The 17439-nt window shown below is 34.6% G+C and overlaps 1 protein-coding gene across 1 annotated transcript in view; it reads right to left on the minus strand.

Moving 5' to 3' along the window:
* Positions 1-4542, minus strand: part of CLSTN2 (calsyntenin 2) — a 203704-nt gene extending 199162 nt beyond the window's left edge. The window contains exons 1-2 of the mRNA XM_007428023.2: positions 4539-4542; positions 3970-4092 (exon numbers count right to left, since the gene is read on the minus strand). Of these exons, the coding sequence (XP_007428085.2) occupies positions 3970-4092; positions 4539-4542 (127 nt within the window). The remainder of the gene's footprint in view (positions 1-3969; positions 4093-4538) is intronic.
* Positions 4543-17439: the final 12897 nt, after the last annotated feature.

Raw genomic sequence — 17439 nt, forward strand, 5'->3', positions numbered from 1 at the left:
CTGTTTCTGCAGTGAAGTATAATTATCCTCACCTTGAATCAGCATCTGTCTGGGGAGAAGAAGTCCTGGGAGATATTGTTGGGGAGGTTATAACCAGTGACTAGAGGGAAAGGATATAGCTGCAAAATAAAAATGCTGGGAGAGATAAGGAAGCTAGCTACTCCCACTTCAAGGAGAAAGGCATGTTCCACAGGCAGTCAGAATAGTAGCAAATCTGAGTAGCTCTGGCACAAAGCAACCTGCTTGTCTTGAAGTTGTAACTGCTTTGCTATCCTTAGCTTCTTGTTTAATTGCTCGTCTTATCAGCTGCAGTGGCAGAGGCCTGGGAATTTCTTGCAAGCAAGGGATTCTTTATTAAGGAGTGATGTAAGCAGTTTTGTACTGCCACCAAGGAAATTCTGTTTTTCTTTCTGTGTTTCTATGAACTTGTTTACTTTAATAACTCTGTTTATTTGGTGACTTGCTTCCTAGCTACATGGCTGCCAAAAGCCTTCAGGTGCCTGGTCCCAACCTTACCTGTTGACAAGGCTGCACGGAGCTCTAAGACTAAGAACGTTTCCCTTTCATTTATTTATTCTTTAGGGAATCTGATATAATAGAAGAAACTGGTCTCTGATTCCAAATTCAAAGGGACTGTGGCAGCAACTGACACCTTGGCCAGGCAGGATTTTAGGCAGCTATCTACAGTCAGCCTTCCAAACAACAAGTGGGTAGTAGAAGTAACTGAAGGGGTTGGGAAGTTGCAGTTTCACCTTCCATAATGGTCTCCCTTCGATGGTAGGTGATAGTTCTAAATGAGACCTTTAATCCTAGAAGAGCACAATAAGTAAAATTGCAAGGCACATAGTTTCTTATTTATCCAGGCTTTTAAAATTAATATAATGCTGCTGACATATTTTGATGGATGTCTGTTGTATTCTATTAAGTTACTATTTTGTGTGATTACTGTACCTCCTCTGAAAGGTGATATTAAAACATTTTAAATAAAGTTCAATAAGGACCAGTACTCAAATTCATGGGACAAAATGAAGTATATTTATTCAAGATACAGATCATATTTCTGAAATTTAAAAAAACTGTGTTGACATATAAGAAGTGGTTGTAAGTAAAATCGATACAGTACCCCCCCAGAAAAGAAGAAATGCTTCAATCATCTTATATAAGATACTTAACATTTTTTCTTTAATACTCTAATAGGATAAGAGCTATGAATAAAGAGATGAAGACATTTCAGAATAGATTTGAAGAACAGTAATTTATTAGTTGTACCCTTATTAATTAACTAAAAGAACAAGAACACTGGGTTTGAGCGCAATCCAGTGGAATGCATTGTGAAAAAAAAAGAAAAGGGAAAAAAATAATAATGGTGGCTGTTTACTATTGTCTACATGTAAAGTGCATGGACTAGAGTATCGAATTTGGTATGAATATATATATAACTTCAAGAGTGGAACATACATACATACATACATACATACATATATCCAACACCCAGAGACTGTCCAACACCCAAAAACTGTACACTGTGGAAGTCACCTCCTCTATATGGATGACATCAAGTTGTATACTAAGCGTGAATGAGACATTGACTTGCTGATTCACCTGACATGGATCTATAGTAAGGACACTGGGATGTCATTCGGACTGGAGAAGTATGGCCGGATGGTAGTAAAAAAGAGGGAAGGTAGTTAAGACCCATGGGGTGGAACTATCAGCAGGCCACATAGCAGACATAGAGACCAGCTACAAGTACCTTGGTATCCCACAGTCACATGGGAACCACAATGAGAGGCAAGGATGACAGCAACATCCAAGTACCACCAAAGGATAACACAGGTCCTGAAGAGCAACTCAATGGGAAGAACAAAATCCATGCCACCAACACATATGCCCTGCCAGTCATCAGACACCTTGCTGGTATAGTGAGCTGGCCAAAGGAGGGCATGGATTAATGGATAAATTCATGTATGCCAGCCCGAAAGAGGGTGGGCAGGGTCTGGTGAGTGTCAAAGCCACTTTCCTGAAATAAACCCAGAGCATCCAGGAGTACATCACTAAGATTGCACCCAAAGATGGGCTGCTGAGAGAATGCCTGAGGCAGCAGCAGACATGGGAGGAAATTCAAGCAGAGGAAGTGCCATGGCAAGACAAACCCCTGCATGGGATGTACCATCAACAGATAGCTGAGGTGGCCAACATTGGGAAATCTTACCAGTGGCTGGAAAGGGCTGGGCTAAAAGACAGCATTGAGGCACTGATCACAGAAGCACCAGAACAGACACTAAGCACCAGTTCCATAGAAGCAGGGGTCTATCACACTAGACAGGACCCAAGGTGCAGACTATGCAGAGAGGCCTCAGAGATGGTTTAACATATAGAGGCACAGTATAAGATGCAGGCAGGAACAGCATACACTGAACGGCACAACCAAGTAGCTGGCATTATGTACAGGAACATCTGCACAGTGTATAGGCTGGACCCTCCCAAATCCAGATGGGAGATTCCACAGAAGGTCATGGAGAATAACAGGGCTAAGATACTATGGGATGTCCAGAGCAGATGGACAGACATTGTGGTAATAGACAAAGATCAGAAGACAACAGTGGTGATAGATGTAGTGGTGCCAAGTGACAGCAACATCAGGAAGAAGGAGTATGAGAAGGTAGAGAAGTACCAGGGCCTGAAGGAAGAACTAGAGAGAATGTGGAAAGTAAAGGCCAAAGTGGTCCCAGTGGTGGTAGGAGCACCCAGGACTGTGATTCCTAAGCTGGGAGAGTGGCTCCAACAGATCCCAGGGTCAACATCAGAGCTCTCTGTCCAGAAGAGTGCAGCACTAGGAACAGCTAAGATACTGTGCAGAGCCCCCAAACTCTCAGGCCTCTGGTAGAGGACCCAAGATTGAGGAAGACACATATCACACATAGGGGTGAGAGGGAATTTTTATTTTTACTTTTATATGTATATAGACACGCATACATGACTGAAAGAAACCATTTTAACACACATGAAACATTTGTTTGCAGGAAATTTATGAACTGAAAGTAAATTTAGCTATGTAATCAGAAGTGCAAGACAGCTTCTACAGAGTTATATCATGGAAGAATCTACAATAATACAACACAGTGAGAAAGAAAATGGGATAATTGCTATGAAAGACCAACGTAGTAAACAGTGCTATTAAAAATAATCTTCTAATGATAGTTAGAAAGACATATATCCTCAAACTGTCCCTTCCCCAAAGGTCCTGATGAGCCAAATTAATAAATAATATTGAAAAAGGTAGAACATCTCACATTCAATAGGGAGGAAGAGTGAAGACAGTACTTTTACAAAGACTTCCTCTGAGCCTTTATTTATGCTTATTTTTGGCCCCATTTTTGTTTTTTTGTTTTTATCATATTCAATACTTACATTTTAAGTAAATTCAACACTTCCTAAATTACTCATTTCAGCTAATATCTCTCTCTAAAAAAAGATGACTTGCTTTTTGAATGATCACAATGCAAATGTCTTACTACACGGGAAAATGGGTTAAAATGCTAAAATTACTGGTTGAAAGACATCTATCCTAAATAATCTTACCAAGAATCCATTCACATTTATTTGTTATGCTAAATAAAAATAGTATTAAACATTACTGATATCCTATTGGGTCAACTGTTATCAACAAGGAATTTAGTTAGATAATCATGATGGACAATTTATATGAAGAGAGCACTCAAAAATATATTTGCCACTAACAAAAGTATCAAACTTGTTGAATTATCCTATTTATAGCAAATATACAACTATTAAGAAGCATGCTGGATTTCAAAGTGAGTTGACATGAATGTTCCAAGCTAAATGGTTCTAAAAATGAAGCACTGAGTGATCACATATTGGTGAGATGTTATCAATATATTGCATTTCAACTGTAGACAGTTCACATTACATAAATTTCAAAAACACTCAGCAAACATGATTTTTTACCTGCATATGGAACAGGAGCATCTTTATCCAAAGCAACTAGTGGAGGATCCAGTATGACTGTATCATTGTTTTCAGTAATAACTCCATGATAAGATGTTTCAATCCATGGCTTGTGTTTGTTTACTAGAAAAAAATACATATTTCATTAGTATAAAATGAAATTAATATTTCATTTTTTAGTTCTTATGTTTGCTTCTGAAATGAGAATTGATAATGTATACAATTATTTTCACTGGACAACTGGAGAACATCCAAAGTTTACCTATATGAAGAACTGAAATTAAACTCAGGATAACTATTATCTATCTATCATTATTATTACATCAGTTTCTCATGGCTTTCCCAAAGCCAAGGTGTGGAAAAAAGTCTTCAAAATGAAATGTCACGTGCCAGGGATATGTATTAAATATTTAAGAGAGCATCACATATTTAACACATACCTTAAAATTCTTATTAACGAGTAACTTAAAACTTGAGTCCAGTTCTGTATTACAATAACCGAGCAATACCATGCTAACATAATAACCACCACCGCTACCACCACTACCCCGTAAAAGCAAAGGACATACCCATCCCACTATTCCCTTGGGTTAATTGTATTATGCAATATATAGAAAGAAAGAAACAGCAAGAAAAAGAAATTAAAGTCAGGGGACGAAAAGAAATCTAAATGTAGTTTACACCAAGACCATATGCTATATTTCTCCATACCTTGATATCCTTAAACCATCTTTGCTTCCACATGCCTCTACACCAATCCATACACTTCTTTTTGTTCTTAAATGTCTTGCCTTTCTCTTTTTGAGGATTTCATAACCACTGTCCAACTGCAATTTTCTCTGTCTTCCCCCACCCCCAACCTTTCACTCTTCCTTCAAATATTTGCACAAAATGTTCTGTATTTTAGGCATCTTCACTTTATCGTATGCTTTCACTAAATCAAAAAACACATACTAATTTTCTTTCTTACATTCTTCTATTTCTCAATAACCTGTTGAAGAGCAAAACTCTGATCTGCACATCCCTGCCTAGTATAAAGCTATACCATACTTCCCAAATTTTGATCATTGTCAGATCTTGTAACATTTCAGTCAGAATCCTGCTAAACATATTCCCAGACACACTAAACAAACTAATTTCCCTGTGATTTTCTGTTCCGGCTTATTACGTTTTTCTTTGTATAAACAGTAACAATATTTTTCCAAAAAAGCTGATGAAGGTACCTAGCTACTTTAAGACCGTTCAACTGTTTCACGCTCAGCTTAAGTGGGAATTTTATTACATTCCTTCTGAGCTTGAAAATGGAGTCATTGACTTAGCTTTGCCTGTTCACAGCCCAACACCAGCAATGACTTAGGAGAATATTTGTATTACCACAATTTATTCTCCACACCCTTCATACATGAGAAATCATTATTATATGTCAAAATTAGTGTGGGCGTAATGTTAGTTTTAACCAATAATTAAAGATTGTGATCATATCCTTGTCTTGACTTTGGTTAATCCTGCTTCCTCAAATATTATCAGTCCTACCAATATCAGTCTAATCTCCTTAGAGGAGATGCAGCAGTGTCTTGGCCTTAAATACTTTAATCACAGGAGCAATGTATTCTCTAACATGCAAAAAAGACTGTAATAGACAAGATGCTCCTTTGAGAATTTAAAGAAGAAATATGAATATTTTGCTTCGGCATGGCTTGGATAGCCACCTTTAGATATTTAAAGATGCACATGTATTTAAAATTGTATGTGAGTGTATTCTAAAACTGTTTTCACATCATATATAAAAAGCACATAAAAAAAGCAGAAATAATGACATTTCTTCCAGGTTTAACATCTTACTGCTCTCTATTTCTCCCAATTTAAAATGATTACTATACATACATACATACATACATACATATACACATACACACATACACACATACACACACACACTAAATGTCCTTAAAATTACAAATAATAGAAATAATTTTTAAAAAGCAGAAATAATGACATTTCTTCCAGGTTGAACATCTTATTGCTCTCTATTTTTCCCAATTTAAAATGATTACTATAATTATAATTTAAAAATTCCTCTGAATTTACTACTGGATATATATTTTTTATGTGGAGCATTGGGTGCTTATACTGTCATTTTCCTTGTTCTATTTACAAATATTTAAGCACATAAAAGAGCTTCTATACAAGACCTTCTATGGTGCCAACATCTACTAATACATATATTTCTTATTTATAAGTGTGTTTCCCAAAATTGGAGGAGGTAGTAGAATGGAGATCTTGAAAGAAAGGCAAGATATAAATCCTTTAAAAATCATCATCATCATCATCAGCAGCAGCAGCAGCAGCAGCAGCAGCAGCAGCAGCCAACCACCCATCACAATAATTTATCTCCAGCCAGCTCTGTATCTCTGCTCCTTCTTGCATTGAATCTGCCAGACTCTCAGGCCTCCACAGGTAAATTGTCCATCCATAGATAGCTGCTATGAATTATGGCCATTATTTCATTAAAGGCCACAATTCTCATCAGTTGCCAGTCAAGGAAAATCACACTGAGAGATCCATTTCAAATAATCAAGTAGCAAAGTCACCACGATATTTTCAGAGCTGATACATCATGATAACCATATGTATCCTATGATAATATCTTCTGACTTCTGAATATGCTGTTGAGTATAATTTTCCTCCCTTTCTATAACTTTCTACTTTTTAAGAAACACATTTTTAAACCTATTTTTCCCATATAGCATCCACAAACATAAAAATGAAATCTTAAGCTTTTATTCTATAGTGTAGGACCTTTTTCCAACACTGCAATCTGAAAATCATTTGTTCTTCAGAAGTTTCAGTATCTCTCATTTTCTGGATAATATAAACAATATAGTCTACCCACATAGAAAGTAGGATTTTGTAATGTTCACTGATGAAAAATATAGCTCAGCAAGTAGCTTTTCTACTTCTCATTATTACTTGAAGTTTATTTACAAAGGTTATGCAACAAGAAACACAATACTGGTTAAAGATTATAATATTATTATTTATTGAAAGACACACTAATTCCAATCTAATATTAGCAGGAGATTCTCCTTGGCTTCTTTCTTAGTGGAAAAATAATACCTTTATTGTAAAAAATAGAGAAGGGAGGGAGGGAGGAGAAAATGGCAGTTTGAAATGTTACTATTGTTCTATAGTACCTTCTGAACTATTATGTATGTCTGATCTTTTTCACTGCTATTCTTTTACCTTGTTATTTCTATCCAAGAACAAGTCATTAACAGAGCCAACTTATCCTATTAATATATTAATATTTTCTATTAACCTTTGCTTGTACTGTCATTGGTTGTTCACAGAATACATATATGGCTTCTCCTCAACAGATTTCTTCAACCTCTTTTGTTATCAGGGTATAACTGACTACACATCGGGGTCCAATAAGAAATCAGAGAGAAAATGCCAAGGGCTTACAAATGCTAAATGTTCACAGGAACTTGATCAGTGGAAATAAGTGCTGAAAAATTTAACATCAGACATTCAGAAAGTGCAGGGTGCTTTAAAATAATATCTAGTTACATCTGGCTATAAATCAAAATATTTAGCTATCTTTAGAATATGCTGTGAGATGTATGAAGTTGTGCAGGTACTTCACATACATGCATTTTATATTTAATATTAAATATATTTGTATTTAATAAAACCTTATTGTTCAGAAGCTTTCACTCAACCATAAAAAACATCTTTTTACAATTAGTATTATTTATATTCTATGGTTATGATCAAAGTTAATTGATATAAATATGTCTGCAGAAATTCAATAAATTTCTTGAACAACTCATTTCCATGTTCCACTTTTCTGGATACGATCCTCAGGTGACTTCATTTCTTTCTTTCTTTGGTAATAACTTTATTGAAGTTTTTAATATACATAGTAAAAACAAATACAAACTAAACTAAAAGATTAAAGAAAAGTAAGAAAGAAGTTTAAAAAGTACAAGAGAAAGAAAGGAAAAAGAAGAGAGAATAAAAGAAAAAAGACTTCATTTCAAATAGCTAACATTATCAACTTTTATCCCAGAACCTCAGGAACTGACTTGGCATTTATTGCAATAATAAAAGTGATAGATTAGATGGAAAAACTACACATTTTATTGTAGATAGATCAGCAATTTATTACACAAGGATGCAACAATGGGGAGTTAAGAAAACCAAAAAGATGGCAGATGAGGAAATAAGAACTGACTGCAGAGAAAGAAAGTGAAGCACAACAACACGCTGCCTCCTTCTCTTACTCCCTACATCTGATCCAGAATGATGATTGATGGTACTGAACACTGCTAAGAGAGCAAGGATAATCAGGATAATTACGTCACCAGACAAAAGGTAAAGATATAAGAGATACCATAAACAAAATGAAGCCTAAAACCAGCTTAAAATAAATACCATTGTTTTTAAAAAGAGTTAAACTAAATCTCAAATAAATGCCAACCTTCAGCTTTAAGGGTATCATGGGCAATAAATAAGGGCAGTGTGAGCAATAAACCAATCAATAATGTATGAGTAAGCCAATTTATATAAATTGCATTGGATGTTTTTAACATAGTAAAGTGAATTTAAATCAGTAAAGGTTGGCATAAAGATGATTATGTATACTTAATTTTCCAAAATGTCTGTTTTTAGAGCAAAAGTGAAACAAGAAATAAAGTGCTTTGGGGGGAGGGTCAAAATTTCCAGTTATTTTATCTCTGTTTCTTCTCTGTTTTCTGCATGTGAATAAACTACAAACAGAATTGCACAAGGCTGCAAATTTTATTTGTCTTACCTGGTATTACTTTGTCCACTAATTGAATTTTGCCAGAGAGTCAATAACTATTCTTAAAAAAAAAAAGTTTCTTTCTCATCCACTTGCTCACCTTCTCTTGCCCCACTGCTACCATTTAACTATCTGCTACTATCTGAAGCATAATTTATTAGGACGTAAGATCACTAATTTTAGTAGGATTTAACCCAGAAAACTTACATAGTCTATATTGTTAATACAAAAAGCTGCTATCCATTTGGTATATTGTACTAAGAATGATTTGTGACTCATAGCTTTTTATTTTGACATACATCTTAAAGCAAATTTTATTCCATCAGCATTCCTGAAATGATGGAACAAAAGATAAGTACATATTTTACATTTTCACTCACTGCAAAATTATCATTTGGTTTTCATTATTCTAGTCCAAACAAAGACTAATAGCTCTGTCCCTCCATTTATATATCGTTTTATCTGCATTTATTCAGCATTTTATTTTTAGAAACCGGTGCATAATTATAAAGGAATATAGTCCTCGCTTAATGACCATTTGTTTAAAGACAGTCTAGAGTTACAACAGCCTTGGGAAAAGTGCTTTACAACAAAATGATTGCAAATTGTGACCTTTTTTCCAATGGTCATTAAGCGAATCACCATTGTCATTAAACAAATCATGTGGTTGTTAAGCAAATTCCAGAAAAAAGTCCTTTGGGGAAGCTAGATTCACTTAATGACCATGTGATTTGCTTAACGACCATGTGATTCACTTAACAACTGCTGTGATTTGCTTAAGGACCATCATAAAAAGGTTGTAAAATCAGTTCCAATTTGCTTAACAACCAAATCACTTAGCAACCTACATTCCAGTCCCTATTGTGGTTGGATAGCGAGACTACCTGTATTTTAACTAAATTTCATTTTAAAAAATACAAAAAAAACCCACACAAAACAAAACAGCACAATGAGGGGAAATGTCAGCTTACCTTGCTATATTAACTTTAGTTATTTCTGTTTAAACAAAAAGTTAGGGGTTGCATGCCCAGCATAGTTCTAGAATTGTAGAATAATCAGGGTGGGCACATGTGTACTGCCTCTGTTTATATGTCTGTGAGAGGGCCTAATCAGGGTAGATGCATATGTGTTGCCTCTGTGTATGTTTTGATGTGTACAAAGTACTAATTAGGGTAGGTGCATATCTGTTCTATTTGTACATGTGCACTTCTTCTCTCCCTTCATATTGTTCCTATATGTGTTTGTATGTGGGTCCTAAAAAGTACAGGGTAGGCTGCATATGCTCCATTCTGTGTCATGGAAGGAAGGGAGGCAGGCAGGCAGGCAGGCTGGCGCCTAACAATGGAGGAGTCAACAAGCTTGAGCTACTGCCCAACTGCTTCCTCATAGGGATGCCCTGGGGAAGTTATTTCTGGATCCCCCCCACCCACCCCGCCAACAAGGCTGCTCTAGCTTGTTTCTAAATTTCATCTTCCTTTTGCTGGTTTCTCCCCAAACACCAAATGTGAGCTTGTTTTGTTCTGCTGATGGACAGAATCCCAAGTCCCTTTACTTCATTTTTTCCAATATTCCATTGTACTGGAAAGAATAAAAAAGAAAGAAAAATCATTATTTAAAATCTCCTGTAGCCTAAGTGATGATTTGGAGTCTTAAAAAGAGTTTAATTATATATACATCACTCCTCAACAGTCAGGAGAGTTTAGCAGCACTTCAGTGGAGTTTTAAAGAAATAAAATTGCTTCCAATTTTTCACAATATTTTTGAGTTTATAATTGCCATGTATTTTATTTAAAAGAGACAAATAATTTTTCTTCGTATTTGAAGACATTATGCTGTTCTTTAGGTTACAACTGCTTTAAAATTTAAATATTAAAGTGTAATCGAACCTTCTTAGAAAATCTCTCTAATCACACACAAACACACAACCCCATGCAAAACAGAATTTTGTGGTGAAGCAATGCAAACAAGCATAAGAACATAAGTGTACTCTTGCTAAATCAGGCCAAAAACCCACCTAGTTCAACATCATTTTTCACATTAGTAAATCTTACATTTTTATTCAAGTTGGAGAATAAATTCTAACCTTGAAGTTTTCATTATGAAGCTTTCTAAAGTTTGTTTCACAGCCTGAATCTAACAAACAGAACAAATTTATGTATCATACGTTTTAACTCAATGATAGGTAGTTTCATGTGTTTTAAATCATAAAAACACAGTATCTTCCATGATTTTCTAAGGCCATTAGGATCGAATTCACCATGTCACAAATAACTATTGTCAGTGTTTCTACCAACTGTTCATTGCACCTGAGATTTTAAACCTTTCAAAAGCAGTCTGGTTTCAGAATGATGGAGCAGAATGGCCCTCAGAGGCCCTCCTCCACAGATTGCTGGATGCAAGATCCTCTTTGTTAAGGCCCCAAGGTTCAGTTGGGATCCTTTCAAAAGGCTTTAAAAGACCTAGTTTTGCCATTGAGCCTGGGGCTCCAATAGTACAGGTGAGCCCATTTTCTGGTTGTATTGATTGTGGGGTGTTCTAAGTGTTCTCAGCTGCTAGTTTATGCTATTTATGTTATTTACTATTTGGTTATTGTTTTTATTCTGTTTTTATTCTATTTTTAATTGTTAGCTGCCCAGAGCCACGTATATAAGATGGTCGGTGTTTAAAGGTATTAAATAAATAAATGATGGAGCAGAATTAGGGAACTCCACTGGCTACTAGTAGCAAGACTGGACAGTTCCCCCAAAATATAGGGGGAAAGGTAATCAGTCACTATATCATTGATCACAGTGCAAAATGTGGTAAGTGGAGGTAAGTGTACAGAACTAAAAAAAATTCTATCTGCCTAAAGAATGTCAGTAATAAAACAATTAAGGTACAGAATTTTATTCTTCTTTGTATCTTAAGGAGGTTTTCTCAATTACTTATTCCCAATGGCAGCTGCTCTGCCTGCATTACACATATGTGTAATCTACAATGAAACATTTTTGAAGTTACCACAGCTGCCAATTTTCTATCATGAGAATACTTCCTTTAAAATCAATGGTAAAAGACATATTGGTGGGAGGAAAAGGAAAGAAATAAATGTGTGAAGTAAGCAGCTTATTACAAATGCCAGTACAGGTTTTGTTGTTGTTGTTGTTATTGTTGTTCTGCAGTTCTAGAAACTCTTCCACTGTTGTGTCTCAAAATTAACTAGCAAATGCTGTTCTAATCTAGCTGATTTATTTTTATTTATGCAATTTCTATAGCCGCCCATCTCAATCCAAGTGACTCTGGGCAGTGAGTCTGAGCTGCCTTTGTTATATTTTTATTTTAAGCAAGTTGCATGATTCCTTTTCCTCTTGCATCTGAGCTTTCCAGCCTATTTTAGATGTATTTATTTATTTGTCTATGTCCCCTAGAGCTACTGAACAAGTTTCCGCAGCTTTTTTAATGTATTGTTCCAAATTCAGATGGTTGAATTAAAAGCAGGAAACTTGCACGGATATTACTAGGCATTTCTCTGACAGCTGGATGAAAACTGTTCACTTTTATTACCACATGGGCAATAAAATGCACAAGTAAATGTTCTAGCTTAACAATTCTCTAAGAGCTTCACACTAAATATATTACATTAATTTGTTTAGTCCTTGGACAAGAAATCATTAGGTATGGGCTATTACTTGCATTATCATTACATTACAGGATCATTATGAAAAATAAAAGTTCTAATCAATAGGGACATATATAAAGTGCAGTGGACTGAAACCCCCAACTTGGAACACTTCAAACATTAATGCAAGTAGAATGAATAATAGTTTTAAGGCACGAAAGGTTAAAATAAAGATTCATTACAACAATGAGAATGATTCCTGATGGCCCATAAACAATATAATGAAATTCAATGAACTTCCAAAATTAAGGCTACAATGTCATTTGGTGAAAAATATGGATTTTTAGCAAGAGATGTGCCTATAGGAATAATGCCTAGCTAAATGATGTCATCTATTACTCTAAGAATAATTAACTCAACATTCTGATGTACTATAAATCTAAATCTGAGGAATAACTATCAAATTGGTATTCATTCATTATCTAATTCACAAAACAGCAATGTATTAGAAGCAGAAATCATATTTGTTTAGTAAGATTAAGAAAGCAATCAAAATCTTTGTTGTTCTACCTCACAGTTCAAAAAGCTAAAATGTTGAAAATCTATATTGAATTCATTAAAATAACATTACTTTTGTTTTTTCACAGAATTTAGGGACAGAGTGATTTGCAAACCATATTGATACTGATGTTTGATATTTAATCCCCTTGTTATTTATGGCATTCTTCCTTGATGTGGTAGTTCTACTGTTTTCATTATTCATTTTACTGTGTTCCTTTGCTTTGTTCTGTTTTTAATGTAATGTATGTTGTCTAAAGTAATTTTGGCAACTGAGGCTGCTCCTAAAATGATTAAATAAATAATTTAATGACCACACTAATTTGCAAAACAGTTTACATATTCATATTCTAATCTTGTTGTTTTTCCTCTGACAGAAACTAAATCATATCGCTTTAATAGGTAGCATGTTTTGAATATTTTCCTGCATCAAAGAATTAGAATCAAAACTACTGCTGCTGATTTACAATGCATCCTAGATAACAGTCATCTTCAGAGTGGAACATATAAACAAGCCAAGCCAGAGGCCAAAATTATTCTACAATCCTACAGGGAAGAGGAAAGAAATGGTCTTCAACTTTACTTCAGGACTAAGTACAGTACAAAATAAACGTACATATTGAAAGATACTCTTCATCTTAACAAGTTAATAACATTTAACCAACATTCAACATATATTCCAAAGGATAGCATGCAAATCCTATAAGTAAATTAACTGAACTACAGCCACTACATATATAAGACAGGATCATCCTTATATCTAGTTCACTGGTTCCCTTTTAAAATGTACTATAAATTATGATGGCTGTTTTACTGTAAGTTGAAGAATTTCCAGTGACCTCAATAAAGATTCCTTGACAGTCCAATACAGTACCAAATGAAAGAATGTTCATATGAGCTATGACACAAGTAGCATCATAGTTACGACAACATCAAAAGTTGTATAGCAGGTCTGTATAGATATAATTTAAATTTTCGGATTACTATTCTTTGTATCTTAACACTTATATTAAATTCAGGTTAAAAATTAAAGAAGAAAAAGGATAAATTATAAAAAAGGAAAGTAAAACTTTATAAGGAAATCAAAGTGTCGTATAGAATGCATAAGCCAAGTACCAATACCAAATATTCAGACATAGATTCTGCATTTTTATAATTAAAAATAATCCCAAAGTCTACACGCAATTGTGTAAATATATTTTCTCTTCTACTACATGCATAATGAACTATTATTTATAAATATATTACAAACCATTTATATAAGCAGTTTACTTTTTCTCAATATAAACCATCTTGTATATTATCCTAATTATAAATTAAAATGTCTCCTGACTTACACAAAGTCCTCATGAAGGTTAACTGGATCACCCACAATCCATCCTAATAAAGAGTTTCATCTCAGTAGTGGTGCAGGCTGATCACCCTGCCTCAGCAAGGAGTTGAGGTGTGGTTGATCCATTTGGATCCATCATTCTACCTTAAATAGGCTTGTTTGTGCAGAAGCTGCTTTAAATGAAGGAAGGAAGAAAGGAAGAAAGGAAGCACTGAGACAAATAAAGCCCCACTTGCACAGGTGAATTATTGGGTTAGAATATTATTCAGTCAAATGTATAAAATCTCCCAGAAAAAGTATATGATTCTAGCCAATGAAATTAAAGAGATTCTGGGAAGTAGAAGTGAACTAGTATGACCTACATTTTTTATCCTTTCTCCCTGATATCTGTTGACACCATATAAACAGAACTCAGAACCAGCAATGACCACAAAATGAAGTCTGTTAGAGTCAAAAATTTCTTGTTTGATTCTTAGACAGGCAGATCTACAAAAAGTGACTGAAAAGTCAGAAAAGTTGTTAAGGAAGACACTGTACAAGTAGTTCAGACATTGGAGGTATGGATTTGCCTTTGCAAGAAAATGCATACAGAAACACATTTGACACAGGAATATTTTGGGAATGAACAATAGTAAGAATACTGTTATCTCAGGTATCGGCATAAATATTTGTTAAACGTATATTTTTCAAATATGAGATAAAAACAATTAAGTGTTAGATGAAGCACAATATTAAAGAGGAACTCAGACTGACACTTAAGCAAAATGGACAATTCAGATATTTCTTATATGTATGTGATTCAAATAGACATAGTAAGCAATTACATTACAGGCCATGATACAGAAATGTGTTAGTTGATGGTATGAATTTTGTTCTATACTAACCATTGTGATCTTTTGATATATTTGTTTTAATCTGTAATAGAATTACATTTTAGTAAAATGAAATACATTTTTGCCTCCTACAATGATATAAAGATAAATAACATTCATTTAAGACCACAGATAGCCTTATGTCCTCAGGAAAGTCTGATGGGATATTTTTTTTAAAAATCCTTCCAACTGTGTCCATTAACTGTTAAGGTAATGCCTTCACTAGAACAGAGATGTATAATGGGATTCTTTGAATGCTGAAAATCACTCACACTGCCACGTACTGACAAAGAGAAGTAGGATGATACTTGACTCTGAAGAAATCTTTTGATCAAAGCCTCAGTGAAGCAAATGGTCCCTTGGAATATCTACACAACTTTTTATGCTCAATTATATTACAACCTCTGAATACTTGATGTATTTGGGAATATCAATATTCAACAAAGCTGTTATAAAATAATCTGTCCTTCACTGAATATTAACTAGAAGCTAAATGGTGGTAACAAAATAGCATTAAATTAATCCATATCACATTTACAGAGTTCTGTTGCAATATGAGCATCCTTGATTGAATATCCTGCAGGTTCTATGACTACTCTAATGAGAAAGGGAAGCTGACCTGTGGAGTATAAGGAGGTCTACAAATGCTAAATAGAAATGCTATTACGTGTGATCTGAATTTCTGTAATCTTGGAATCAAACAATTATTGTGTATATTTTTTATACCATCCCTCACTATTGACTATTCCAGGCAATAACCTCATACATACACATAACTTCACATTTATAAATGAATGGCTGAATATATTATAATTCTGTGTTAAATTGTACACAAAGCCAACCATTGCTGCACTGCTAAACTACAACTCCTAGCATTCCTAGGAAGCACTGCAAAGGTAAGAAATTCTAGGAGTTGTAGTTTTGCAAAATCTGGAGTGCCAACATTTGTCTGCACATGGTCCAGATATGGTTGTATCAGGTTTGTGAAGGGATTAGGCCATTGAACTAGGGTTGTGAAACCTGCCATGATATCTTCCTCTTCTGGTCAATCAAAAAGCTCAATGGTGTTGTATAATCAGATTATCTCAGTTATTATGATAAAATAGGGATAGGGCAAACCCTGAATTCTTTATAGTAAGTGTAGCATAACAATAAAATAAATAAAGTAATAAAACAAGCACAATAAACATAAGACACTTCAGGTACATTGTCTTATAACTTCTATTCCATAGCTGACTTACTTGGCATTTTCTCTTTCCAGATCTTTAGACTTCTCAAGAAGAATATATCTTTTTCAAGGGTCTGTATGGAATAGTCATACCTGCCAAATTAACAATTGTTTGTTTCTTCACAGGAATTAGGCAAGAACCGTAAAGATTTCAGCAATACACAATTTAGATATTTCAGTGTTGCCCTTTTTGCCTGTTTTCTTTGAATCATTTTGGATATTCATAATTAAGACATTTGTAACAATACCAAAAAAAAATGCTATTCATTACATTTAGATTTTAATTTTGGTATTCTGGTTGCAATTGAGGCTTCATTTATATTCTGCTGTAGAATATTAATCTCCATTATGTGGGAGATTAAACATCAATTGAACCATCTTCATTATTCAAGCTAATCTTATATGGGCCAGAGAAAAGCTATGGAAAAAGGAAAAAATTGCCTTTGATTCCCTACCCTCTCCTCAAAAAACCCATTGTCAATCATTCTATCATTTGCCATGCTAGGTTACATTTTGTTGTGTGCTATGAACATGCAAGGCACTTTAGAAATGGGAAAAAATAAGAAAGGAATTTTATTTGTGTGACAAGGAAAGTTGATAGAATTATTGTTAGGCAAACAAGCAAAGCCTAAGGAATGGGGAAACAAAGCTCTCTACCACGTGTTATTTATTCAATTAATGCTATCCCTTTCTGCTTTTCTCCCAGAGGACTTGCCCTCTGCCCTTAGGTCATGTCTGATAAAACAGGCTATCCCATTACAAGTATCAAAGTAAGTTTCAATAGCTTTTACAAATTGGCTTCTGCATGAGGCACTATTTTGGATTCTATTTTAGGTAGAAAAAGGTCTTGAGTAAGCCTTATTGGGATAGAGGATGAACAAGGAAGCTGGTGGGAATATTGCCGTGCTGTAAAGTGGCCAAATTTTTATACCAGAACTATATAAAAACCTTCATTATGTTCAAAGTCTGCCACATTCCTTAACAGGGATACAGGGATAACACACTGTCCTGCATTGCTGGAATGTATTATTGTCAACATTAATTCATTATAATCAAATATCAGCTAAAAACATTGCA

Source organism: Python bivittatus, unplaced genomic scaffold, assembly GCF_059951505.1.
Source record: "Python bivittatus isolate LINGU-HERP-01145 unplaced genomic scaffold, Pbiv_v1 ctg000980_np1212, whole genome shotgun sequence".
Lineage (NCBI taxonomy): Eukaryota > Metazoa > Chordata > Lepidosauria > Squamata > Pythonidae > Python > Python bivittatus.